General features: G+C 39.1%; 1 protein-coding gene across 3 annotated transcripts in view; it reads right to left on the reverse strand.

Annotated features, from left to right (window-relative positions):
- Positions 1 to 1,873: 1,873 nt before the first annotated feature.
- DERA (deoxyribose-phosphate aldolase) overlaps positions 1,874 to 27,108 on the reverse strand; it is a 54,859-nt gene continuing 29,624 nt past the window's right edge. For all 3 annotated transcript variants that reach the window (XM_061363912.1, XM_061363911.1, XM_061363913.1), the window contains 3 exons: positions 9,136 to 9,248; positions 5,363 to 5,512; positions 1,874 to 4,291 (listed from right to left, as the gene is read on the reverse strand). In XM_061363912.1, the coding sequence (XP_061219896.1) occupies positions 4,235 to 4,291; positions 5,363 to 5,512; positions 9,136 to 9,248 (320 nt within the window). In that variant the 3' untranslated portion in view covers positions 1,874 to 4,234. The remainder of the gene's footprint in view (positions 4,292 to 5,362; positions 5,513 to 9,135; positions 9,249 to 27,108) is intronic.

Genomic DNA, 27,108 nt, shown 5'->3' on the forward strand with positions numbered 1-27,108 from the left:
AAATAACTTTGTTACACTTTCTCTTGCTAAGTGGTTTCCGTGGGTCCTCAAAGAAGGGGAAAGATCTGTCAATTGTCTAGAACGGAGGAAAGGTCTCTACAGTGTAGCTGGTTGGGACCTGTCTCCCATCACTTGCTTACTCCTGCTTTTAGGGAGTGCAAGGATTCCTATCTTAATGCTTTTCTTTCATTCTCTTACCACCTCTTAATATAGCACAGTTTCAGCTTTCTGGGATTTTTAATAAACATGGTAAACCAGTAATTTTGCCTATGTTGTCTTTGAATATTAAGAATTCTCTTATCCTTGGTTTCCCTATTAAATAAGGACTGACTAGATGTACAATTTTCTTTCTCTCCTTGGCAGGTTACATCTAATTAAAGGCAGTTCCTTCCTTCCTTCCTTCCACTCCTACCACATGCTATACACAACATTCAGGCATCAGTACTGGTAATTTCAGCAAAAGCTCACCAAGATTTAGGTAAAACTTGCTGTTGTTGTTTTGTGTCTTTTTGCCTCCAGGGAGGCAGGAAGCCATAGTTCCAACTGAGCAAAATAAAATTAAAAGTAGATCATTGTTTCTGTCTCAGTAGCATGTGCTATGGTATATAATGTATGTCCCCTGTTTCACAAAGGAAATGAAAGAATGGACTTATACGACTGATGAAATAAAGATATCAAAGTATTACTTGCCCCAGCTGATACGTACACTTCACATATAATTACTATTTAATATCTTTGTTTCCTACAAACCAGGAAAAAAAGCTCACCCTCTCTCCCAATTCCCTCTCCTTGTAAATAAGCTGATGCAGAATCTTCTAGATTTGGAGTTTCTACTTTACTTTCTTCTTGAATTTATTCTCCTTTTTTTTTTTTTTTTTCCAAAGTAATGTGGTCTATAAAATGAAGCTATTTAAAATCCTAAATGAATAAGTGCTATAAAAATAATAAATTAGTATACAAGACTGACTTGCACAAAACATATGTTACACTCTGAAATATATTTAGACGAGAGCGCATAATTGCCTGTTCCTTTTCTAATGGCCTGAAGCACAGTGCTAAATCTGAACTTTTCCCAAAGTCTGTGCAGTGATGGAGTGCTGCCCCCTCCCTGGTTCCTGAGTTCAGGTCCCCATTACTTTTCACAAGCTGTCTGCAGGAGTGACAACTGCAGCACCCTCGATAAATCTCAACTGCTTCCTAACCATGGGAACTAAATAGCAGCAAACAGTGTCAGCGATGGGAATGGTAGAGGAGAGGGCAGTTGAAGTGTAGGTCAGGGCTAAGGAGAGCAAGTCTAGGAGACCACACTGTGAAGGCTATTTCCCCATGGGTGAGGGTGTAGGTGCTGCCATCTTGGCCTCTGACCCGAGATCAAAATGCATGTTAGTTCCTGTATCCCCTGTATTTGGCCCTCTCACGGGCTCACCACTGGCCCTGCCCAACTTCTCTCCACCTACAGCAGGGCCTCAGGAGTCCCACTTTAGCTCAGCACCACTCTGAGCTATGTTGCAGGAGCAGTGGTCTCCAGTCCTGCTTCTACCTCCAGGGTGGACCTTGGACCTGTGCTGTTGGTATCTATCTCCTGTATGGGCTCCTTGGTCATGCCCTGTTATGTTTCCACCCCAGTCCACTGCTGCTCCTGATGGGAGCCCCAGCCCAGGTTCATCTCCTCCTACTGCCCAGGGCTGTCAACAGACCAACACCTGGCTGGTACCAGCAGCTTCTGTAGAAGTGAAAGACAGGGCTCTGGGTCACACTGGGCATCCACACCCACGGACAGTATGAATACAACTCACTTGAGTCAGACAGAAGTTAACAAGCAGTCACTCCGTAACACTGAGCCTCCTGCTTATTCCTCAAAAAAACCCCACCCCAAAACCAGGATCATCTTTATTTGAATGTCTTTACAGAGTCTGTTACTTTTACTTTTTTTTTTTTTGCCCCCAAAATTACAGGTTTCAACAGAAAAATGTTCATATTACTTTCCAATTCAGCTTCTCCCAAAACACTGGCTGGCTTGGATTTGCACAGTATTTCACATTCATGTGTTTGCAAGGTTCATGGAAAAGGGTAGCAGCTATCTTTGACTTTTCAGGAAGCTGAACCTCTCCCTCTGCAAATGGAGCTTGTTCCCTCTAAAGCAAAGTAACCAGCAGCAGCCCATTTTGATGTGCACATCAAACTGAAGGGTGGCTGTCAACAGAAATATAAACAATTCCTCTTGGCAAGTTCATTAATCGACATGTAGCTCCTGTTGAAACAGTGAGGTTGTTCTCAGAGGTACTCACATTAAGTAGTTAGGTGGCAAAGTTGTACCTGCATTAATTTTAAGGAACTACAGAGAGTCCTTCACCTAGAGACTAAAGCATCTCCAAAAGCATCTCCAAAAACTGGTTTGTATCTTCAGCCTAAATGTTCAAAAGACAACCAACAACAAGAAAGTGTACTCTGCAAATAAAGTGAATCTCTCTGCTATGGAAGTACTGAAATACACTCTAACATTTATACGGCTAGAGTTAAACAGCAGCAAAATCCAATGTGTGGTTGCTGGGAGGGCAGAGGGTCAACCTGGCAAACACCTGGTGGGAGCTGACTTTATAAAACAGGCTCTGTATTTGTGCAAGCTCAGCAGAATTTTCCCCTAAATATGCAAACAGGCACTGGATTTTTCCTTCAGGAAAATCAGAAGGAAAACCTGTAGCAAAAAAGGCCACTTTCCAGGAAAACAAACGTGAAAATATAGTCACTGCTCAGCCCCATTTTCTGTGTTGAGACCTGAAGCAGAAAAAGGCTGGGAGCCTTGGACAAAGTACTTCCTGGGAAATTAAGGCCTATTTTTGAGCACTGCATATAGGATTTTACTTTCTGTAGATGTTGTTTCTCTGATTATTACTTTTTTTTCCCCCTATTCAGCTTTCCTATCTGTCCAAGGTGTTCAGTAGACCGCCACTGATTCAGGTGGTATAGCCAGATAAATAACTGAGTTATTATCTTTATGAAGTACAGATCTCTTTGCAATAAATGTATCTTTGTAGCTTGATTTACAGCAAAATCCTCCTTCTCTTACTTCCCTGATGAGACCTACTTAAGTCAGTGAGACTAGTCATGATGATAAGATAATTAAGTTTTTAGTACAACTCTGGTTAGTGAGCAGAATGCAGCTCCGAAATAATGAATCTACTAGCTGTAGTCTGATATTCAAAAGGTGTTGATAATTTCAGTACTATTTTTAATGTGCTCTGAGAAAAGTACTTCCTATATTAAAGCTATAAACCCTGTATAGGATAAAATTCAAATCACCTTTTAAATTAAAAAATCGCTTTTAGAATGACCAAGGTGAAGCCAGCACAGCAGTGACACCTGCAACATGACAGTGAAACCCCCCTACATTAAGATGCAAAGATTTGCATGAATGTGTTTTAAAATGACAGGAGACAGGAATGGGAGCTTCTAAGCAAGTTAGACTAAAATTTAGGAGTGAAATGCCTAAAAATAGGCCCATGAATGCATAGTTAGGCACCTATATAAGGCTGCTTGATTTTCAGTTGTTCTGATCACCCAGAGCTCCCATTAACTTCAGGAGCAACTGTGGATACTCAGCTGTTCTAGAAATCAAGCCACCTTTATTCAAGGGTCTAAATATGGATGTCTGTGCCCAAGTTTGGGGGGAAAAATGCTGAAAAAAAAAGGTTTTCTTTTGCTGCAGAGACATTTTATAAAAGAAAGTAATAGCCAAGTTTCATTTTCTCAGGTTACAATGCTTGAAAGTGAATCAACATAACAATTAATAGTGCAACACATCTGTGGCAGGAGGTTTTGTCTGAGGTGAATGGAAAGCTATTCCAAGATCTGTAGCTCTTAATTAGTAATCTGAAACATTCCACAGATATTTCCTATTCTGTTACTGCAAAGTGTTACCTGGCCACCTAAATCTTTTTCATAGTGTTTCAGTGTTGCCATTAATAAGCTTTTCCGGCTAGTCTGAGGAAGACTTTGCAAGATTAACTTTGCAAATCTGTAAGTATTAACTATTTAACTATTTCAGAATTACCATTTTTCCTGCTTTGGGATCAAGTACAACCAGCAAACGAGCATATTTTTATATACTATAAAATATGAAGAAGAGAGAATTAGTCTTTTAATTTTGTCATATGCACTTGGTTGTCAGAAAACTTCTGAATGTTGTTTGCTTAAAGACCTCTTTTGTGAAAGTAATCCTGAGTTGATTTTGTGTCTAAGCCACTGCCAGGTCATGCTGAAGAGGATAAGAGCCAGTCACATGGTAGAAAATCTGCAAGAAAAAAGAAAATTTATGATGGAATTATATATCTCTATAAATCTGAAAATGTCAAGGAAGTAATAAATTAAAGGCATGCCAGATGAAGATGATGGATATTTGTTTGTGTCTATGTGTGTGTGTGTGCATAAAATATGATGTAGTGTACCTTTATATACTTGTTCATAGGATCTGAACTAAGGGCTCTTGCTGCTTTAAAAAGAAAAGAAAAAAGCGATGATTTTTTTCTGGGAAAAAAAAGAAAAAAACAATGACTCTTTTTGCTTTTAACTAAACTTTCAAAAAGAGTAAGGTGGAAGATACTGCTTTACTCTCACTGTGATCTGGTTTTGACCATTTCAGCATCATTTAATGATATTTAAAGTATCCAAAATTGCTTATGCTCTTCTCAATGTTGTATCCTTCAGGGTTGATACCCTGTGCCAGTGAAGTAGGTCGTGGGTAGACAGGTCAAAACCTTTCTGCCCACCAGGAACTACGTTGCCACTGCACCTCATACACTGTTTTCCTGCCAGGAAACACAGCGACCAGCCTGCGCAAAAATAAAAGCAATTAGCAAAATGAGGCTTTGTAGGAGGCAATTGCTTGTCTTCCCCAGGAAATAATCAGTATGTAAAAACTTCTCTATCAGCAGTACCATATGTAGGGCGAGACGTGACTTTCTCCACAGCATGGAAATATATTGTGAACAGTTGCAGCACAGTGACACAAAGGGTCTGTGAGATATCTTGAGGGTCAGCTGAACTGGCAACAGCTAGGAGTGCAGGGAAGGGCACTACCATGCATTTGCAAAAGGTTCTGCAATGGTACAAACTGAGCCTCTTTGCTCACTCTGCTGCAAACCTGGCCAAGGCAATCGCCAGTTGCTGGAATATGTCTGTAACAACAGGCCAAATTTAAAGGAATAGTGGGCTGGAAGTGAAACTATCTTTAATAATGAATTAGATGTACATTCTATTATCTTTTAAACAGCACTAAAAAGCATATTCTGCAATAACAGTAAGCCAGCACATTTAGAAAGATTAGTTATTCCCTCCATCAAGATGAAAAACATTAAAAACTAACCTGTTTCTCGATGTCTTCCAGCAAACTACTGGCACCCAGGCGAAAGAGCTCTGGTGTTAGCCATTCCACTCCCAATTCCTCCTTCACCAGCATAAGCCAAGTAATAGCTTCTTTTGCCGTCCGAATGCCCCCAGCAGGTTTAAATCCAACCTTTATATAGCAAAAAGAAGTGCAATACACATTTTCATTCATCAGCAACCCCAGAAGAGCAATCAGCATTTGTACACCTGCAGTCTCAAAGTGCCTGTGGTGTATGTAACAACTCTACTCAGTAAGTACCTGCCTGCAAACAGTATCAGCTCCAGACTAGTGCTGAGAGCTATCAAGCTTCAGCCATCACTGAGAAAGATAACATTTTCATCACGAGGCATGGCAACTGAGGGAGTAATGCTTTTGACCCCAGTGCATCTTCTAAGAAGGTGGGTTTGAGGTTTAATGGGAGTACCTAGCCCACAGCACATATTAGGCCAAGGGATTTAGGCAGGACCTGGGATATCTGTGTATCACTACTGCCCATGTTGTAAACTAATTCCAAATATATAACAACAAATATACGTACAATATACTAAAGATGCTGAAATAAAGCATGTGAAGCAGCTGACTCATGGGGAGAGTGGTGAAAGATGGTTGTTCTTTATAAACAGACTGTGCACCAAATAATACATGATTGGGATGCACATTCAAACCTATCAGAGGTTTAATTCTCACTAACATTTTCCAAATGGGAATCAAATTAGGTCTGATTTTACAAAAAACTGAAAGTTTTGTGTTTCACAGGAACTGCAAAACTTCCCTCCCAACACACTCGATAAGCTTCCAGTCACTTGATGTGAGATAAATGTCATATTTGGTCAGGGGAACTGCCATGTAAGTAGAGGCACACATGTCAAGAAAAACATAACTTTGAGGTAAAGACTCTTTTGAATCCCTTGATCAGCCTGCTGTGCAGAGGCAGCACTGAGGTGACATGGCATGAACCCCTAGCACCAGTCTTTTGGTTAGCTGTAATTTAAACAAATCTCATTCTGAGACAGAGCCTGTGACATGCACCTATCAAAACCCTCGTCAGAAATAGTCACTTGCTTTAGATAAAATGTTGGCCTGTAGCAGCTTGCTAAACTCTTGAAAAACCAGGAGAGCTGGGAAAAAGTGGTTCTGCATTAACAAAATATAGTAATTACATCTGAACAATCTGCACATGATTCTTTCTGTGTTTCCTTCTGCCATAAACCTTTACCTTCCATACTTCTTCCTGGCAGCTGCCTTATGCAAGAATTATCATTCTGATTCCTGCATATTCGTTCCTGAAACCTCACTGCATTGAGGATTTCTTTGTACCTTATGAATATAGTAGTGGAATCAAAAAGTATCTGTTTTTAAATGTGCTTGGTAATTTTTGTTATAGTGATTTCAGGACAAACAAACATAGAATAAATCATTCTCTCACTCTGAAGCATTGTGATAACAGCATATTTCCAATAAGATTATAAGCAACAATAACAGGAAAAGCTTGATAAATCCAAAACATGAAGACTGGGGTTTTTTGTGGATGGATGGGTGGATAGATGGACGCATGCATGCATGCATTCATGAGTGTATGCATACATCTGTTCACATTAGATTTCCAAAAGGAATTTAAACCACGGCAACTGGAAAAGCATCTTCTAGACAATAAATTAAAAGAGTGGGAATGTGTTTTCCCTCAGGAAGAGAAATCCTAATGAAATTCAAATTTAGATTTCTTCCTAGAAATATTGCAGCTGAGATGATCTGTCAAAAAAAAACCCAAAACAACTAAAATAGAGTCAATAAGAGAATTAAAAACACTATGCAGAATTCCTTCTTTTTTTAGCAAATTCTGAAAGCTCTTTACAAAAAAAACTTACAAAGACAAGCCTGTCCTCCATTTACCAGCCTTCCAAATGGCACATCTGACTGCCATAAAAAGGTAGAAAGGAAGGGGGGTTGGAATTTAATTCAAGAGCAGTACAAAGTCCAGCTACCACTTTCCTGCTGTTTCACAGCATTTCATTATTTTGCTTAATAAGCTCATCTCCTCAAGAATTTTCTCTTCAGCTTATATTATTAAAAGTAATAAGTTTTTCTGGATTGGGGGTTTTCCCAACAGAAAAACCAATTTATGTATGTCCTTCAATAATGACAGGAAAAGATTATCTCCCATTATATTACACACTTTTCATATCACCACCACAGCTTATCAGTCAATAAATGTTACTCTGCAACTTGTTCCTTTCCTTGAAGAAGTTTAATTTCTGTATTAACCTGTTTTTCCAAGCCGACGCCTTGCTAGAAAGCATCCCTACAGCTGCAAAATTAGTTTGTTAAAGAAACCATTTAGAAATCTCTTGTCAGTGATAATATTGTCTTCAGTTAATAAAAGCACATAAAGTCAGTTTACATCTAATTCTCTGACACATACATGCACACAGGCATAAGCACTCATTCTTAATAACACATTTTAAACCATGAATGCATCCTTTTAAAGCAAAAGGTGAATTCAACATCTATATCCAATTATAGGTACAAAGCTGTGTTAATGCAGCAGAGCCCAACCTCTGGCACACAGCTCCTATAAGCAGCACCAGTGCTGAGGTGAGTCACCCAGCCCCAGGGATCTGCCTCAAGTTGGGAGCAGTGGTGATGCTCCCGCAGAAGCAAGACTATCCAAGCTTGAGGTGTGTCAGACAGAGAGGCAAGCTAGGGAAGGGAGGAGTGAGAACAGCCCAGGGATCACAATGGCCTCATTTAGATGACCACTGAGAGCAGATGGATGCATGTCTAACCTGCTGTCACGTTCTCCTCTAGCTCCAACAGCCCCCTGAAGCCATCTCAGCTCCTATCCTACTCTTCATCATACCTTTGAAAGGCCACTTCCAGAAGGGTGAGCTGGAGAGAAATATGAGTCTTTAGTTAGAGATACGATCTTTCCTGAAGCTGCAGGTGAAGACAAAGCCTGCTGCTGAACATCAGCACTGAATCTAACTGGCAGCTCCCACTTGCACATAGATAAAAGAAGTGAGAGGTGGCTTAAGCCTTCCTGAATAATCTCCTTCTTTCTCACTGCTTCAGCACAAGCATGATGCATGGATAGCTCATCACTGGCTCTGTCATATTTTCTCCACTGCTCCTTCACATCCACTGACCTCCTTTGACATTGACATGACAGATAAATGTCATGGACTAGGACATAATGTTTTCCTGGCCCCAGTCCCTCCCTTCCTCCATCCTTCCAACTGAATGTGCCTTTTTGTCCCTTTGGAAGGTCCCTTTGGCAAGGGAGGAAAGAGCAGAATTTATCTCTTGGGTTGCCAGAACAAAGTCAGAAAATACAGTTGTATACACTGGACAGACTCTCAGTGGCTATAAATTTGTATAGCTCCACTGAGGTTTATGGGAGTATGCCAATCACTGTCAGCTGGAGATGACCATTTAAATACCTTAAATGATGAAACAAAATTCAAACCCAAATGCAGCAGGGGATTCAACAAGATTGCATGAGCTTTTAGGGAATGAAGTGACAGTTATTCCAGGCAGGAAAGCCAAAAGTGCCTTTTGGGTTTGTTTTTTTAAGCACCAGAATAACAGCAAATCAAATGAGACATACAAGATAGAAGTCCCATTACCTATGGCTCCTATAACCACAGAAGCTAATGTATGTGGATTTATATGTTCTGCATTTTGAAACCATTACAGTCTTATCTCCTTCTGAATGAGCCTGTTTAGTTAATTTTTATAAAGGTAGTAAGAATTACCTTGTAGCCAGTTTGCCAGTAGAATTCTTTAATGGCTCGCATCATGACTACTCCAACTGGAAAGGTCGCATTTTCCACCTCCTTCCCTGTAGACGTCTTTATAAAATCAGAACCTGAAAAGAAGTAAAAAGCTTTATGGTAGTTTTAGAAAAAGAGGCATTCCACACATAATGTATCTCATACCATCCATAGATGATCTTATGCATCACAGCAATTATGAAGCATTCCTTTACACATACGTCCCTGTGGTGACAGTGCTAACCTTGAAGTTGTGGAGGCTGGAGCAGGAGGATGATACCCATCTGGTTTCACAGCAGGTCAGCCATCCCAGTGGCTAAATGAACATCCAAGCTCTTAATTCGTTGCTCTAGCTATTAGACTAACAGTTTCTTCAAGACAGTCCAATACAATATACATTCCTGTACGGACACTCAATATATGTGTATATATGCATGAACAGGAATGTGTCTAACTACAACAGTGGAAATTATTTCCTCTGAATAAATTCTACATTAAATCAACTTTGTAGTATTTCCTCAAGGATCTTTGTGAATAGAATTTATAGGGTTTTAATTAAATCTTGCATCTATTTAGACTCACATTTGACAGTCTAGTATTGTATCTCCTGCAGCTGTTTAAAGTGAAAGCAATCCCATGTATTTATGAAACCAGCTGTGTAATTCTGTAAACAGGGTAAAAACTCTCTTACACATTTTGCAATTGTAACACAGCAGATTGCTATATTTAAATCCATGCCCTGATATAATGTAGTAATAAGGTCAAAATATCTGTGTTATTTAAAAGAAAGTTAACTTTGGCTTATGGTTCCTGGCTTCTCACTTTTGAACAGTAGTCATTGCTACCTGCCATGAATACTTGCGCAGTATTCTTGTGCATTCCTGTTGTTCTGGGTTGGCTTAAAATTAATTCTGCAGCACAGTATAACAAGAAGCTAAAAAAGTAAACCAAAAAATTTGCCTTGCACTGTATGATCCTGCACTGACACAATACAATGAGAAAACTTCTTTAATTGCATTAGGGCACACTTCATCCCTGGGAACCTACTTCTTAGAAAAGATGTACTGTGGGATCATTAATTATCAAAAGTAATCGGGAGAAGAGGGATAATTCAACCATCATGTAGTAGTGCATCATCCACTTAAGGCAATTGGAACTGCATCTGCTTCCACTTCAGCTTTGGCTTAGGGTCCATTTTGTCTCTTATTTGAATGATGATACCTCGACAGCATTCCCTAGAGTAAGCAAGGGAAGTTTCACTACTGGCTCAAACTAAAGAGTTGCCTAGACTACACTCTGATGGTGTGCTGCAGCACACTCCACAGACCCACCTTCCTGATGACACTGCCAACTGGCAAACAGTTAGGTCTCAGCCTTGATGGTATTAAGACAAAGCCAGGCATGTTCCTGTGCCCTGTGATTTAAACACAAACAGTATCACTAATACTCTGCCATGTAAGAGCACAACATTCTTTGTAGGCTTCCTGTCTAGGCCCATTGGTGATTAAACTGCACCCTCCTGTGACAGTTTCCATTCCAAAGAGAAACAATTTTTTTGTGGAAAAAGTTCTAACTCCAAAGAACGTGCAGTGCACAAAAGAGGCAATTAATAGTTGATTGAGCTTTGCAAAGAATGGAGCACAGAGAAAATCGAGTTAATATTTCAGAGCTACTCCCTTCCAGAGAGACACTATGGACATCTGATAGTCACATTAAAACAAGTAACAGTGGAAGTGAAACTTCGACATCGCCAAATTATATTTTTAATTCCCTTTTCGAAATGTAGCACTTAAAAGTCCTTCAGTGCAATACTTCCCTTTTTTTTCTAGTATAAGGTAAGTCAAAGCTTTTATAAGTCTTATAATTACAAGTCTCTATGGTACAGTTTCATTAAAAACTTTCATTAAACAACAGCTGCCCTTGTATATGGTCTTCTAATCAATTTGGTCAAACAGAATGACTTCTAATCAGCTGTTGATAAAAATAGAAGATGAAATTTTAATTCTAATAGATTAACTACAAACTCAAGATAGTCTTCAAAATCCATCTAGCTCTATTCTCCAGTGGATTTAACGACTATTCAGCAACTCATTACTAAATAGAACAAGATGAACATTTTCCAGTTCATTAAAGAAATGTACTATGTATTTTTGCATTGTCCTCATGATTCGTTACAGGGAGTCTTAATTACAAGATAATGGATAATGGTTATTAAATGCAGACTCCAGTAATGAAGCTCTATTCATTTGTGAGCCTCAGAGACTGCAAAGAGGGGAAAATAAAATTACTAGCTTCAAAAGATTAACGGATCAAATTATTATTCAATTTTGAAAATCTCATTCAGACTTCATAGAAACAAGAAGAGATTAAAAACTTGTATTAGTACAAAAGTAGTGCATTTATATATTTATTTTTAAATAATATCTTAAGGCTATTACCAGAATAATCAGCTTTAGATATGATTATTAGACAAACATACAGCCAATTTAGTAGCATCCTCTAACAATGAAAACAATACATTTTTATTTCCTGAACAAATTCTATTTATGACACAAGAGCTTGCTAGCAGGACTGCATGCAGCCTCTTACAGAAGACAGAAGATGCATGCTAGAAGAGCACACTGAAATGGAAGGTGCTATTAATGTTCAGATTTCAGGAATGAAAAGGGAGAATTAAAAAATATGCCCCCTGACATAAAAGCACTTCATTGAGTAGACTTTATGACAACCTTATAACAATAAGGGATTTTCACCAATTCTATTTCCTATTCAAATTTTAAAAAATGAGTCTAAGGAACGAAGTTCAGCAGGAGTTTCATCTGGAAATTGATAATTCAGAAACCAAGTTTTATCACCCATCTTCTTCTCTTCCTTTTAATGTAAACAATTAGAAAATCAGGGCTAATATTCAAACACATGCTTAATGGCTTTCCCCTTCCCTAGAGTAGGTTACATGATTCAATGAAACATTAAATCAAAGACTTAAAAAGAGTTCTTCAGGGCAGATTTCTGGGCCCAGTGAGCCCGGAGAAGGCCACACTTTCTATTTTTTTTAAATGTGTAACTGCAACAGTATGTTGCCTTTCAAGGCAGCAAGTCATTTAAGACTCATTGAATCAGCAAAGAGTGGTGACATCAAAGCCTTCTTCTAACACAGCAGCATTACATGCCTGTTTTAGGTGAGCTTGCTGACAACCTAGTAACACACCTATGTGTCATACATTACACACCACAGCCTGGCAAGCACAAACTGCATCGGTTTAACCAGAGATGGAAATCTGCATAAACTTTAAACGTGAACAGAGGCTCTCCCTGGTCAAGAGCAATGGAGCCTTCAGTGCTGCTGAGAGCTTAACCACTTGGGCTGCAGTCACATGCTTGTGAAATCAGGTAGAGACTTTTTAGCAGAGCCTTTTGCAATGGCACAAGGGGTAATGCTTTTAAACTAGAAGAGGGGAGATTCAGGCTGATGTGAGGAAAATGTTTTTTACAGCAGGGATGTTAAAACACTAGTGTAGGTTGCCCAGAGAGGTGGTGGATGCATCATCCCTGGGAGACATTCAAGGCTAGGCTGGATGTGGTTCTGGGCAACCTGATCTAGTTGAAGATGTTCCTGCTCATTGCAGGGGGTTGGACCAGAACACCTTTGAAGGTCCTTTCCAACCCAAACTATTCTATGATTTTATGATTTTAAGATATTAAATTCTGTCTTCCCTTGTGCTCTCAACCCCCATACACACACAACCCTCAGCCACTGTACTTCACCAAAGACCACTCACTGCACAATGAAAAGAAAATCAGTGTCTTCATAGCATGCTGGCTGAGTCCATACCTAGAGGTCAAGATGAAGTCCATTATATTATTTCCATTCTAGATACTCACACAGCCTTATTTATGGTAACACCTGAGAAGACTTGTAGAGCATGTATGCAGAAGCTCAGTGACTTGCCCAGGGCCTCTCAGCAAGCATTTGACAGAGCAGGGATTGAATGCCTGGGTCTCCCAAAGGCCAGAAGAGTTGCCATGACTGGCCCACCCTACTGCTATCCCTTACATCATCTCAAAACACTGCAAAGCTCCCCAGCCCATGTAACACTGAAGCAGAGCATGAGAACTGCAGATCTTATCTAGATGACAGCATTCAGGAAACACACTCTGGTTCCATAATTAAGCAATAAGGAATAATAAGCAGTACAGCAAACATGGAGTAATCACAACCTTTTGGTTGTGAAGTGCTTCAAATGCCCTTGGGGAATTATTACCTCCTGATAACTACAGACTCTGTTGTTGCCATACTCTTAATAAAAAACAAAGATGAATCTGGCAGTTTTAAACGATAGTTTAGAGAGAGATGCTTGCAAAGGGACAATTATCCCATGCTATTTTGAAAATACTTGCAATGAACACAAATATATCTTGGTTACTGCAACTCAGAGGTAAGAATATGCAGTGACACAGGGTGAACACATACCCTTCCAAGACTTTTAGAACTGGTGGTAAAAAGAGGCACGCTGCTGAGGGGACTTGCAAAAGCCCCTGTTGTTTGTGCTGACAAGGTAGCAATGATAAAATACTACATAATCAGATGTACATATAGTCCCATTAGCAAGTATCCTTCTGGTTTATGAGTATCTAAAATAAGGCTCTTAAGATTCACACACATTAGCCTGACTAGGGGCAACCAGGTTATCAACCCTCTGAAAATAAGAGGCAAGGCAAGAAGTAAAAGGCTAATGTAGCAGCTAATTCTTGTCAGCTGAGTCATGGTAATAGTCCACTTACATGTTCTTATCCTACTTCAGTAGAAAGATAAAATAAATTCCCTGCCAGCTTAACTGTGCTGCTGAGAAGAAGAGAATATGAAACTGCAACAACGCACTTTAGCAGTAGGTCACCAAGTAGCTTTAACTCCATCACACATGACTACACTGCCAGACCACTTGGTTAAGTGCCTACATATGTTTTCACATGCATATGTCTAAGCTATTAATTTGAAGAATACTAGCTTATAACTTGGTGTTTTGTGAACTGCCTATTTTTTGCAATTCTTTTTGGAAAAGTGCCTGCACAAAGAGGGAGTTGGGAGGAGGAGAAAGAAATCACATCATAGGGCTCCATGTCTAATGTCTGTTTACAAATCAGACAATTTTTCTAATGACCCATCCTATCATCTCAGCTTGGTTTCCAAGACCCAGAATGGATGCTTCCTCTCTTGTATATCACCTCTGGTAACAGGCATTCTGCAGGCCAAATGATGCCCTTAGGAACACTTATGCATGCACACAAAGGGACAAATTATTAAGTTCATACTAATGCAAAATTCCCTGTAGATGATGGCTGAAAGAATTCAGTATTGCTGAATTATGCATGGCTCGCTAATGCACCATTACAGTGTCTACCACAGGCCTCCACAGAATACTATTACTTAATTAGTATTAGTTCCCTGTGTGTTCATTTAAAATGTGTTTCTTCAGAAGATTCAACAGAAAGATCCATACTACCTTCTGTTCCTTGGCTATATGGCATGGGCTCTTGCTATTTTTAAAGCACTACTTGCAATCCAGTCTCTATTTGGTACAGTGAAAGAGAAGACAATTGTCATATGCTTCAGGCTCAAAGGCCACAGCTGAAACCATTGTTGATAGGGGTTCTTTGCTTTAGGCTTCAAACCACACTAAAGTGCAGGTGGAAACGTGCCCCCAGTCCCCTTTCATATTGCCAAACAGAGGTTGTGTTGGGAGATACCAGGATCCAGGAGCAGTTCAGGCAATTACATGCTGCTGGAAGAGCCATTAGCTCTTTGCTCTGAGCTTTAAGATGTGTCTATTCCATCAGCTATCAATATACCTGAAGAGTAAAGGGAAGGGAGTAGCAGAACCACAAACAACTGAAAAAGCATGAAGAGTGTGCATTGCTACAGCACCTGTATAAATTCTAGTGGAAGTGTTCCACAGCATGCACGGAGGCACAGAGCCACAGACCTGTCCCCTCTCACAGCCACCACCATCTCCACAATTACACAGCAGCTACCTATAAAAAAGGCAGTCACACCTTTCAACACCTCCTTTTGACTCTGCTGAAAAGATAGTGAAGGCTAAATTCTGCAAATTGCCCTAATGACCAAAAGACTTCATTTGCATAAAAAAGCTAAATGTTATAAAATAATACATTGCCTCTTTACAGGGATATGGATGTGGCCAGGGGGTGACTTTCTCAGCTTTGGCAGAGCATTAGTGTCTCACATACAGCAGCTAAAGACATGCTGAGTTTTTGAGAAGGAACCACAACATTCATTCTCATTGCTTCACCAGCAACACAGAGATTGCTGCTAAAACAGGTTGTTGCTCCTTTATGAAGCAACATAAAGGCTGGCCTCTCCTTACAGATTAGATGAAGGCACTCAGGTTCTCAGCACTGAGCCAAATGCTGGGTGAAAACGTAAAATGCTGTGGGAGAAAGTAGACTTGATTTTCAATGTCACCCTTTAAGCTTCCTTTACAAATACTCAATTGCATTGCACCATTTACTTGTTCACACTTAAACTAATCTAAACAATGACAAACTATCCTAAACTGTGATATAATTAAAACAGCACTGATCTAGGTCAGGCTTTTTCCCTCTTGGCATTCTTGGTTTTGGATCAATACATCTCAGTCTCTCAAAATGTTGTCCAGTACATGACATATTACAGACTGAGGCTAAACCCCTGATATATCTACCAGTAATAGCATTGCAATTTGGAAGAAAATAATAAATATGTATGACTGCTTAGAATCATGGTACTACATGCTATATACTACATACCGTGTTTTAGCAGACACATTTAGCTTTTTGCTTTTTAATGTTGATAGCAACTTTGAAACAAATATGTTAACATTAAAACTCAGGTATGCTTACATAATGCCTGTTAGCTTGCAACGAAATTACTTAAATTGAAGAAATAGCCGTTTAAAATCCACTTGGAAATACTCCAGACTGAACAAAGCAAGTAGGAAATCAGACTACTTTACCAAGATGGTGCTGTGAATTTTAAAGATTTTTTTAAAAACACAAACATAATGCAGCCAAAATCATGACACTTCAATGTCATTTTGAGTGTTCTTCCAACACCTCATGATAAAAGCAGTTTAAGATTCTGTTCTGACTCTAACCCAGAAAAAGGCAGGATTGATTTTTGCAATTTAAAAGTCATGTCTTAATGCCACAGACAGAATCTGCCCAGCATCCAGCCTCTTTGTCATGCAGAGGTCAAACAGACAGCGTGGGCCCTTTTTCCACACTGTTCCCTACACAAAAAAAGGCAGCTGGCAAAGATGGATGCTTCAGTACTGGGGGGATTTCCAGTATCCAAGGCATTTCCCAAGAGCACTTTGTGGCCAGTGTCAAGGTACCAGATCTCACCAGACTCATCTATTATGTGTTTGTTTTCCTCTGGCTTTTACAAATCAGATAGAATAGGTTATTAGGGGCTTGAATAGAGGGCTGAATATTCCATTTTCAGTGATCATCCAATTACTAGGAAAACATTAGGAACTTTTAGTTTAATTTTTATGATACTTTAAAGTCTTCAATACAATCAACTTACAAGCACATAGAATCTATCATGGACTTCCTAGGCACAGGCGTTGGGCATTCTCTTGATGCAACAAATATCCAAAGGGTAACAGTCTGGAAGGCCTACACATTTGGCAGCATAGTAAAATGGCAGACTGTGACTGTTTTAAAAGGTACTGATCTTACCCACAGTTCCTGCCTCCCAGAAGCTTTTGCCCCTCAGAATATTTCCTTCTTCTTTCCCCACCTTGATAAATTGACATTGTGCAAAATTGCAGAAGCCCATCCATGTAGGCTTCAGTGCAGGTGAGAACTTCCAGGTACTGGCAGATGCTTTCACGACTGTCAGGAGGGTTGTTTTACAAGGTTTCCAGCACTTCAGGTTGCCTGAATACCAAAAAGCCTGCCAGTCCTCTTCAAGAAGAGAACAGGTAAAACCCCTGACTGTGCAGCCACACTGCAAGCAGCAGGGCACCTCTCTGTTGGGGTCAGGGAAAGACACATTTCTGGCTTTTTAATAAATCTTTTTTTTTCCCCCACTGTATTATTAATGATGCTTACATGGCAAAACTAACAATTTTATTTCAAAGGGATGCTTTATGAAGGCATGTGGCTGATAAATTCAGTCAGACTTTTCTAGCATAAAAATCTACTGAGCACTACTTTAAAAAATGAGGGAAATCAAAAAGACCCTTAAGCACCATCAGAAATAGGCAGCAACTCATAAAAAGGTATTTAATATGCTGGAGCATTGTTTCTCTACCTCCATTTATCAACAGCCTGTGTGCTGATCTGGTCACTCTGGTCACAGAGTGCAATCATGGCAAGCATCTCAAACCAAAAGTATCAAAATAATAAAACAACCGCCTGGGTTTTGGTTAAAAATAATTGAAACTGAAATAGAAATGCACATTTTGTTAGCTCACTGGCAAATGAAAATATATGATCTTTCATTCTTCAAATCTACATTTTATATATATAGGTTTTATATTTTTAAAAAACTACACTAAATATATATTATCATTTTGTACTTTGTCATTCCACTCCTTTTATTGAAATACTGTGAACAAAAGAAATTGAGTATCAATCTCTCTTTGTGTTAGATGTATATGTATCCTCATAGGTATTTAGGGGAAAGTTATTAAATGTCACTATTCATTGAGACAGTACATTTTATGTCTTTCTTATGGGGGAAAAAAAAAAATCCATCTAAAGTTTGTAGCTTTGCATGTCAGTATTTCAGAGCCTCGCTTTGTTACCAAATGGCGTCTTCATTCACACTTACACGTTCAGAAATGGAAGTGGTCAAGCAAAACATTACCTATGTTTTACCAAGCTGTCACTTGCCAAACTGTAGTGGTAGTGATGGTGTCACCATCACATTGGCAAGCATAAAAACCTGGTCTGAAGCTTTCCATCTGTAATCCTAAGCTTCTGACATAAATAGCAGAAAGCTGCAGAACCATCTCCCCATGTGAGCTAGGTCCTAAACATGCTCTGTTCAGGTTGTACAGAGCATAACAGTATTCAAAGCTACCCAAGGCTGCACTCCGAAGAAACACATACCCTGCCCCAGGGAAAGAAAAGCCTTGCAAGATCCACACTGTTAACTATGACTTCTAACAATAGCTAAATTGGTATTAATATTTTCTGCAGTGACTCCAGTTGTTCAGCAGTAGGGAGTGGGATCATAAGACACAGAATCATAGATTCAACTGGGTTGGAAAAACCCTTTAAGATCATCAAGTCCAACCATTACCTCAGCACTGCCACGTCCATCACTAAACCATGTCAGTAAGGGCCTTGTTTACACAGTTTATGAACACTTCCAGGGATGGCGATTCCACCATTGCCCTGAGCAGCCTGTTCCAAAGCCTGACCACCCTTTCAGTGAACAAATTGGTCCAGTTTTTGTGTTTCATATAAAATAAAAAAAGTAAGTTTAAACTTGATCTTTGGGGGTTTTGGTTTTAACAGCAGTAACTTTTAATTAAGTAAATTTTGGTCATGCCATGCGACTAAAAATCAGTAAGTTTAAAAACCTGTCACATGGCTCTTCCTCTGCTCCCTGCCTCCAATAGTGAGTGATGTGTACTTTTCAATAAAGCAGCTGCTTTTCACAGAAACTGAATCACAGCGGAAGTTACATGGAATTATGTGTTCAGCATTTCTCTACACCAGATCACAAACAAAGCTATCTAATAAGTATTTAAATTGGGAAACACTGGAGTATAGCGGTGTTGTGGATCCCTTATCTATGCAACTAAGCACAGTGTTTACTTTGCTAGGTATTTTCGGCAGAGTGCTTTAAGGCCTACAGACACCAGCCCAAAGCAAAACCGCATTGTCTCCATTTAATTACCTGTCTTTTCAAACCTACTGTGATCAAAATGACTGAGTTAAACAAAATGGTTACTAGTAACAGGAGACCGTTGTTAACCAGCAACGTGTAACCAACGTTGTTAACCAGGGTGGGTGTATGTGTATAAGTTCAGAAGGAAAAGATGAAAAGATATTGCTGCATGCTGTTTGCTTCTCCAATGTGAATTTATAAAGGGGAGTGAAAGTGCAATATCAAGTGAATTAGCAAAAATTAAAAAGATTAAAATCCCAGGAACCAATGAAGTCTAAGAGAGATGGAAAATGGATTCAGCCCTAAAAAGATAAAATTATTTAACAACTTATTAAAACAGTTCATCATTGTAATTAAAATCCAAGTGCCTAGAAAAAAGTGACACAAGAAAGGTAATTATTTATGAGGAGCCTTTAAAAAGCCATTTATTGTGAATTTGGGAGAGAATCACCCTGAAAGAGTTGGTAGTAAAACGAAATTGTTTGTTTATTCATAAAACTTATTTTGGTTTAGCATACCACTAAGAAACCCTAACATCTGCTCAATGGTAGCTGTAAGTAACATTAGGAACACTCAGCCAATTTATATCTTTCCTTTTTATTAAAAAATAAACAGGTCTTTTTAAATTATTCACTAGTAAATTAACATAAAAATCAGTGCTGCAGCAACTCGCATTTTGTGGAAAGGAGCCTGCAGGCTTTGCATGACTGTGATGATCTGAAACTTTCCACATTTCACTGACTATTTTACTCTTTATGTGATGTCCCACCTAATTTAGCAAATGAAAATGTAGAAAACCTACAAGCCATACTGAAGTCACGGCCATGAATAACACAGAATGCATTGCCGATACCTCAAATGCCACATTAGTTAGTTGCCTCCTTCCAACTTGAACGGATTCTATTCTTACCTTCCCTTTGCCTTCTGCCATTTAAAAATTCCACTCTAATAATCTCAGATCCTCTCCTGCCTCTGTCTTTCATGAACCAGACATTAGACAATAACGTGAACTGGCAGAACCTTTCTCTGAATTATTTCTGAGAAATAAGATGCAGCTGAGTTACTAATTAATAGTTATTTGTTCTCATCTACAGCAATAGACCGCACAGTGCTCTGCATGTTCCTGTGTTTCTTCAGGCAGTAAAAAAGGAACAGGTGCATGTCAAACCTAAAGGCTTCTCTCTACCCCTCACTAACACCATTTCATTTTATTTTTTTTTACTTAATCTCTTTTGAACATTTTAATGGAAAAATATATTACTTTCTTCCCATGTTTCTCTCCTGCCTTTGGTTCTTACTTCCTAAAACAAGCAAGTCCCTGCAAAAGAACTTTCCAAGAAGTTGTTCAAAAGCATGTTTACTAGGATTTTTTTGGTTTACCTCTAAGTAACAAACCAGCTTTTCTGCGGCACGCTCTGGAGACTGCTAGTTTAAAGGTAAGCGAGCTGTAATTGTAACCCAGACTCTGGAAATTGCTGAAAATGGCATCAGTATAACAGTACAGGGTCCATCCATCTGAAATTCCTAGAAGAGCTTGCCTTGAAGCTGCAACCATGCTGCAAATGGCAACCAAGCAAACTGCTGAGAAGCTAAATTTGCTTATACCCAGACTAGCTGCAAACACAGCACCTGATTACAAGACAGATGTAACCAGCTAGCTATCAACATCATGCATATGGTATCACGTTATCAAAGCTCTACCTGAAAATGCTATCCCTCTTCTTACTGTGGACTAGAAGTCATGAGAATCATGGCATCCCTTTCCATCACACTGCACCAAGCTGCTTTCTCATCTTTCATTTCAAGCTCCATTTATGTGTAAGGCATTGTATTTCCTTTGAGCTTTCTACACATCCAATTTCCAGGACCAGTGGGAAGGAGGCTTTTTAAGATATATGTTTCATAATTTTGTATTGCATAATTTAATTTTATAAATTTAATGTGCTGCACAGAATATGAAACACTGTCATCCATTTCCTTTGTGGTTCCTTAGAGATGAATTTACAAATCCCTTGATAAACCCCAAGACTTCACCTCTGCAATGTTTGGGATTGGCTGGTAAACTGGACACTGGATTGGCAGTATAACTGCAAAGATGACGGAAAGAAGACTTTTTGCTTAAGAAAAAGTCCTGGCATCATGAAGAAAAAACCTTTTCAACATCTTAGATTTAGGGAGAACTTAACTTGAGAAATCAGCTGCAGTTCTACACTGCAGGGAAATCACTTTATAGCACAAATGCCAGAGGGGAAGAAACATCAAAGGTGCAAGTGACAATCAGACGTCAGGTCCCTGCTGACTTGCTGGGAAGACTGTGGACTTTGCTATCATCTTTGTCTTTGAAAAAGTTCTCTCAAAAGCAGGACTATTACAGACAGGTCCAGGAAAGCTACTGTCTCTGGTAACTATAAAATAAGCATAGTCAGAAACTAGAAATTGTCTTATCTGAGAGATGTTGAAATTAAAACCTTCAATTTCAGAAAAGGATTTTTATTTTTATTTTTTTAATATAGAAATCAGGAACATTTCCCAGGGGATTAAATCCCAGAGTATAGTACCAAAGAAGGAACATCTTCCATTCTTTTCTGTGTCTTCCTAACACAGTTTGCACTTTGGCAACACAAATCAAAGGAATGCAGAAAGCCTGGGAGACAGGCTTCAAGTAACTCAGATACCCACTAAGGAAGTTCAAGTCCCTTGTGCAACTCAACAAAAATACAGCAAGCAACCACGAAGACAAGCTGGGAAAAGCCATAAAGCTCTCTTGTGAACACGTCATGATGCAACCTGGCAGTCAGCTTGGGTATTCAGCCTGTTTTTCTGGTCTTAATAATGTAACACTTTGAAATACAGTGTTGGCACCATTAGGACATGAACTGTTAAAAAGTTAGTGGATGTCTTTATATTGATCTCTATGTATTTTAACATCTAGTTTATCATAGTAAACTATCCATAACCTCCTTATGCCAAACTTCTTGTTTCATATGACTAATTTTTGTCCCACTTTCCTGTCTCAATATGTATTTCACTTACGTTTGTGTCCATGTCTTGTAATGGTGTTTTGTTTTTCACTGTACTCTTCCCCCTTATGATGAAATGTGCTTATTCAAATGAGTGTCCATAGTGTTTTACCTACTGCTGTTCAGGATCACATAACCTAACATATATTTTCATTCAACATCTCTCTTTAGAAGGCTAATTTTACATTTCTGCTGTCATGAGCATATACCTTCGAACTACATAGGCACGATCACTAGGCCCTGGCACCTTAAAAATCAACAAAAAAAATTGAGGTCCTACAACCCTAGAATCATGCTTAGTTTATTTCCACATCTATATTAAGTTTCTGTTAAGGGGTTGGATTTTCTAACTGGTGTTCCTACTTGCTATCTCTTAAAAGATACTTTAATATTTCATAAGGCAATTTTGTATAATTGATAGATACAGTAAATTAAATATTTATTTTTATTTTTCACTGGTTTAGTAGAATTTAACACCTGCTGTTGCAAGAATAAAAATAAAAAAACAACCTGAAAAATCAGAGAAATAAATAGTACCCTGTACATCTATTGATTTTACATAATATTTCCATGTTTCAAAATTGCATTTTCTCAAACCATTACCTTCCATACCAGAGCTTCACAGAAGCAAAGTTTTTTGCTAGGAAGCTGTGTTATTTTGATGGCATGTTTGACTAGAGCTATTCACTGTGCAACGATTTCTGAGCCTGAGGTGATATGAAACTTCAGAAGTTTTAACTCAAATTCTAACAAATTATTTAACATAGAAACAAGGTTTCATTCATGGGGAAAATTAACGCAAGGAGGAGGTACTTTCTCACCTCTCTGCATCAGTTGTTATAAATTGAAAGTATACCATTTAGATATTCTTTAATTAACATGCTTTGTAAAGATCTTGAATATCAGTAAAAGAAAAATGCTACTCAGGCATTTAGGATAGTTTGTTAATAGAAGGTTAATCCCTCTCAATGGTATGTTATGCTGTCAGTACATGCTTCCTCACTGTAATCTACTATTTCACAGCCGGTTTCAAAGATTGAAGCATAAAGAATAGCCACTTTCTTACAGGTTAAACAGCAGAAATATGCAGATCAGGGTTCAAATCCTTCTCTAAGACCCAGTGACGAGTCCTAGAATTTCTGGGGACTCCTCTCACCTATGATTTCATGTTGTCACATACAGCTCCTTCCAGTTTGCTCAGTGCAGGGGCATCACCAAAGCACAGCAAGGCACACAGGAGGCACAGCAGAACACTTTCATTTAAAAGAACATTTAGTGGGGTGTTACGAAAACAGCTGAAGGGAATTGACCTCCCTGCTGCTGCTGGCAGTGCTGGTCAATCAGGCAGTGCACAACACCATCACCATAGAGTACCATAAGAAGCTGTCCCAGCTCCCACCTCCACTGTAGCTCCCAGGGCTGGTTGAACTAGTAAATCAGAGTCAGCAGCTCCCACCAGGAGATTTCCATACTTCCTCTTGCTCCACTTCCGAATTTCAGTTGTAACTAAGGGTATTCATTCTTCCTACACAGACATGAAAAACTTTTGCCTTTTAATGAGAGGAACATATTTCTGCTTATATCTTAATTTACTAGATCTCACAGAGGTCCTATAAAATGCACAATGTTAATTTCACATACAGAAAAACAGAGAATTTAACAGAATTGTCAAAGGTGATGATAAGTTAGGAGTCATTCTGCTACCTCAAACAATCCTACCCATCTTCTGGCTTCCTGACTTAACTCAGTATTCTTCTGGTGCGAAGTGCTTGGAAATAGCACTGTTTCCATTTGTAAATGAGTATGGTGGAGGGAGAAAGCCGAATGATGTTGTGGGTAACACAAAAACCAAACAAACAGATACAGAGCTGACAAATGTCTTCTGTTTTACACTAGTATTTCTTCTCTGACTTCAGTAGAGAGTGTACCTCGCTATTTTCTGATTACAGAAGAATACCACTAATAGCTTAGACCTTTCAAAAAAATTAGCAAATTGAGTTGCCAAGCATCCTGGTATGACAAACATGAACAGCTCCAGATAACTATCTCCCTTCAGATATGGCTGTATAGGCTAGTGCACAGTTCAGTAAGCACATAAATAAATGCATAACAAACAGGGCATTGCATGCATGTCTGGGTTTCTAGCTTAACAAACTGCAAACAAATAAGGCTTTACCATATACACTCTCTTCTCCCTTCACAGACTCTTTGTATCTTTTTTCCCCCAACATCTCTGTTTCCCTTACCCATTACTTCTCTTTTCCACTTACCCATACAGAGTTCTGTTGCTCTTTTGACTCTACTGAACAGAGTTTTCACTAGAGCCTGCCGCAGTGTTTCTCAACCACTTTCTGTTCCTTCACTTCTGATTCCCTATACATACATTATTGAGTTCCAGGCAGATTTTAAAGTCTCATTTTGCATTCTTTCAAGGTCTGCTTTACTCAAGCCCAACTTTTTTTTTTTTTTTTTTCTGTTACTGCTCTTTGTATGGACTCCCATCAGTAATTCAAACCTGAGGATATTGTGATTGCATTGTTAGAACTTTTCAACTCCAAGCTTATCTATCATGCCTACATTATTTCTAGTGATTAGCTGCAGCATCACTGTTAGGCTTGTAGGCAATTACATCATTTAAGGGAGCATCCTTGTTCTGCCTTACTGAACATGCAGCTTTCTGCATTTTTATACCACTGTATTTTTTATTTCCCCCCACTCTGTAGCAAAATAAATGAAGTCACTTGTTCCTGCAGAGACCACTTTTGGAGTGATTGTATTTAAAGACCATCAATCTTTTGATGCAACTCTTAATTCAACAACTTGTCAGTCCATAATATCATTCAAAATTTTGAGACAGACTGTCACTCTGGCCTGCTCTATATCTTGATTTTCCACAGTGCTTTGGGCTTACTCCTTGCTCTAAGCTTTCACTAATGTTAACCAGAACTCTGAAATGCATAACAACCACAGACTATGCAGAATGAAGGACTTCTGCTGCAGCAGACAGTAAAGTTATCACCTACTAGCATAATTCCATAGCGCTAATTACTGTCCTGATGAGCCTCTTACAACAACCAACTGCAAGCACTTCTATATATTCAAGACAATAACCAAGGCTATGTTCCTAAAATGATACAACACTGCATCTGCATGATGCAAAGTGCTGAAGTAGTACAAACTATGCAAGTTCAAATTTATCTAAAAATTCTGAAGGAATGGGCAAATCTTTGGACAAATGAGATATTGTCTGCATGCATGCAGACAGAAAGAGAGCTGACATAAACATCTTTTTATGCACTCTCAGTAAACCGACAGAAATTCATAAATGTGCTCATCATGCCCAAACTTATCTGTACTGCCAGAAGACCACAGCCGAAAAAATTGGGATTATTCTCTACCACTTGACAACGCAGGTGGGAGAACTCTCTGAACTGTGCTTTCTTCTCTGAAGACAAGCAGTCAGATCCAAGAATACAGTGAACTGTAACATCCTCCTTCCCCAGCCAGTGAGTGCAGCTCAGCCAAGCTGGAAGAGCAAGCAAGCCCCATCACACCTTGGACTCATGCTGACTTCTACTTCGTTGGAAGGAAAGAGGAAACATTCACCAGGCTCTGACCAAGAAAGCCTTAGTCACTAGTCAAGCAGTGAATCCTCTTTCCACACATTCTGAAGAGTAAGACTTGCTAGTTTGTCCCCAGTCCTATACTGGACCTTCAGACCAGAGCTGAATAGCATCTGTCACCCTAGAAAGCACTTAGCAACAGTTCACATCTGTAGAAAGAAGCTGACAATTTTGACCCAGTCCGTTTTTAGAAGATGACAGCCACACATTGACCCTGATTTCTGACAGATCTTTCACAGGGTAAAGTGTACCCTTTACAGATATACTGTAAACTCAACACGGTTGGATTTGAGACATGTAAAATAAGACACAATTTGAAATCTTGTTTTATATGTGTTACCAAGCCTCCTCCCTTGGTTTGCCTTTCATTTGGAAATGCTCTGGCTCTAATAATTGACTGAATTAGTATCAAATTACAGCTGAAGTTGTAAGCACATACTTAAATCAATACATAATATAACTCACACGCCATTGAGGGGACCCTCGACTTTCGGATTGAGCGTGGGATTTAAAGCCAGGAACTCAAAACTGATCTCAGCTTGACTTTTGACTTGTATGTTATTATCTTTGTTCCATACTTTACAGGCCAATTGTAAGATTTACTCTGCTAATGTCAATATGTGCTTTGAATATCCAAAGTGCTATGTAAGTGCAAAGTACTGCCACTTATTCAGCAGTCTTGTTTCCTACGTTGGTCACATTTGCACAAAGCATGCCTAGCTTTTCATTCAAATTTTGCTAGGTTTTGCTAGTCCTTTCTTCTCTTTCATTTTTCATGAAACATTTGCTTAGTAGAAGTTTTGGATCATGGCAGTCCACATCCAGCAGCAGGGAAATCATCCCTTGCACATAGATGGTGTCTAGCATGTTTACAGCCACACCACCTAGTCCTGCTTGAAGCAAATCTTCACAAGGCAGTGCTCAAAACAACAGGTATTGTACCTTAGAATTTGTCTTCCCATTATTCATACTAAAAATGGATCTGCACCAGTATTAAGTACAGTATAAAAACCTTATTTAGAGCTGAGGTAATGCTTGGTATAGCCAGGCATTACTTTGCAAATTTCCAAACCACAGTCCTTGGACTCTGTCTTCTTACAATCATTAAATTGTGATATCTTTTCTTAATTCAGGACTAGGCTTTTGTGCAGTGGAATATTCCAGGAAACCTCTTCATGCAGTACTGCCATGTCCTGAGTTTTCTTTAGGGGAACCTTGCAGCACTGCTCTCTACTTCAAGAGACAAAGACTGGATACTACAGCTTTCAGCCAGTCTCTCTCTGAATCCAGCACAAGGCCAGCCCATTTGCAACTTTAAGTTTCAGTAAGTTTTGCTATGAAAATAGTAAGTGTTTATTAACTGGAACCACTTCTGTAAAGAGGGATGAAGCCTGGAAGAACTGAT

The sequence above is a fragment of the Neopsephotus bourkii genome, unplaced genomic scaffold, assembly GCF_033783945.1.
Source record: "Neopsephotus bourkii isolate Nb327-2 ecotype Australia unplaced genomic scaffold, CSIRO-AGI_Nbou_v1 NB_1183, whole genome shotgun sequence".
Classification (NCBI taxonomy): Eukaryota; Metazoa; Chordata; class Aves; order Psittaciformes; family Psittacidae; genus Neopsephotus; species Neopsephotus bourkii.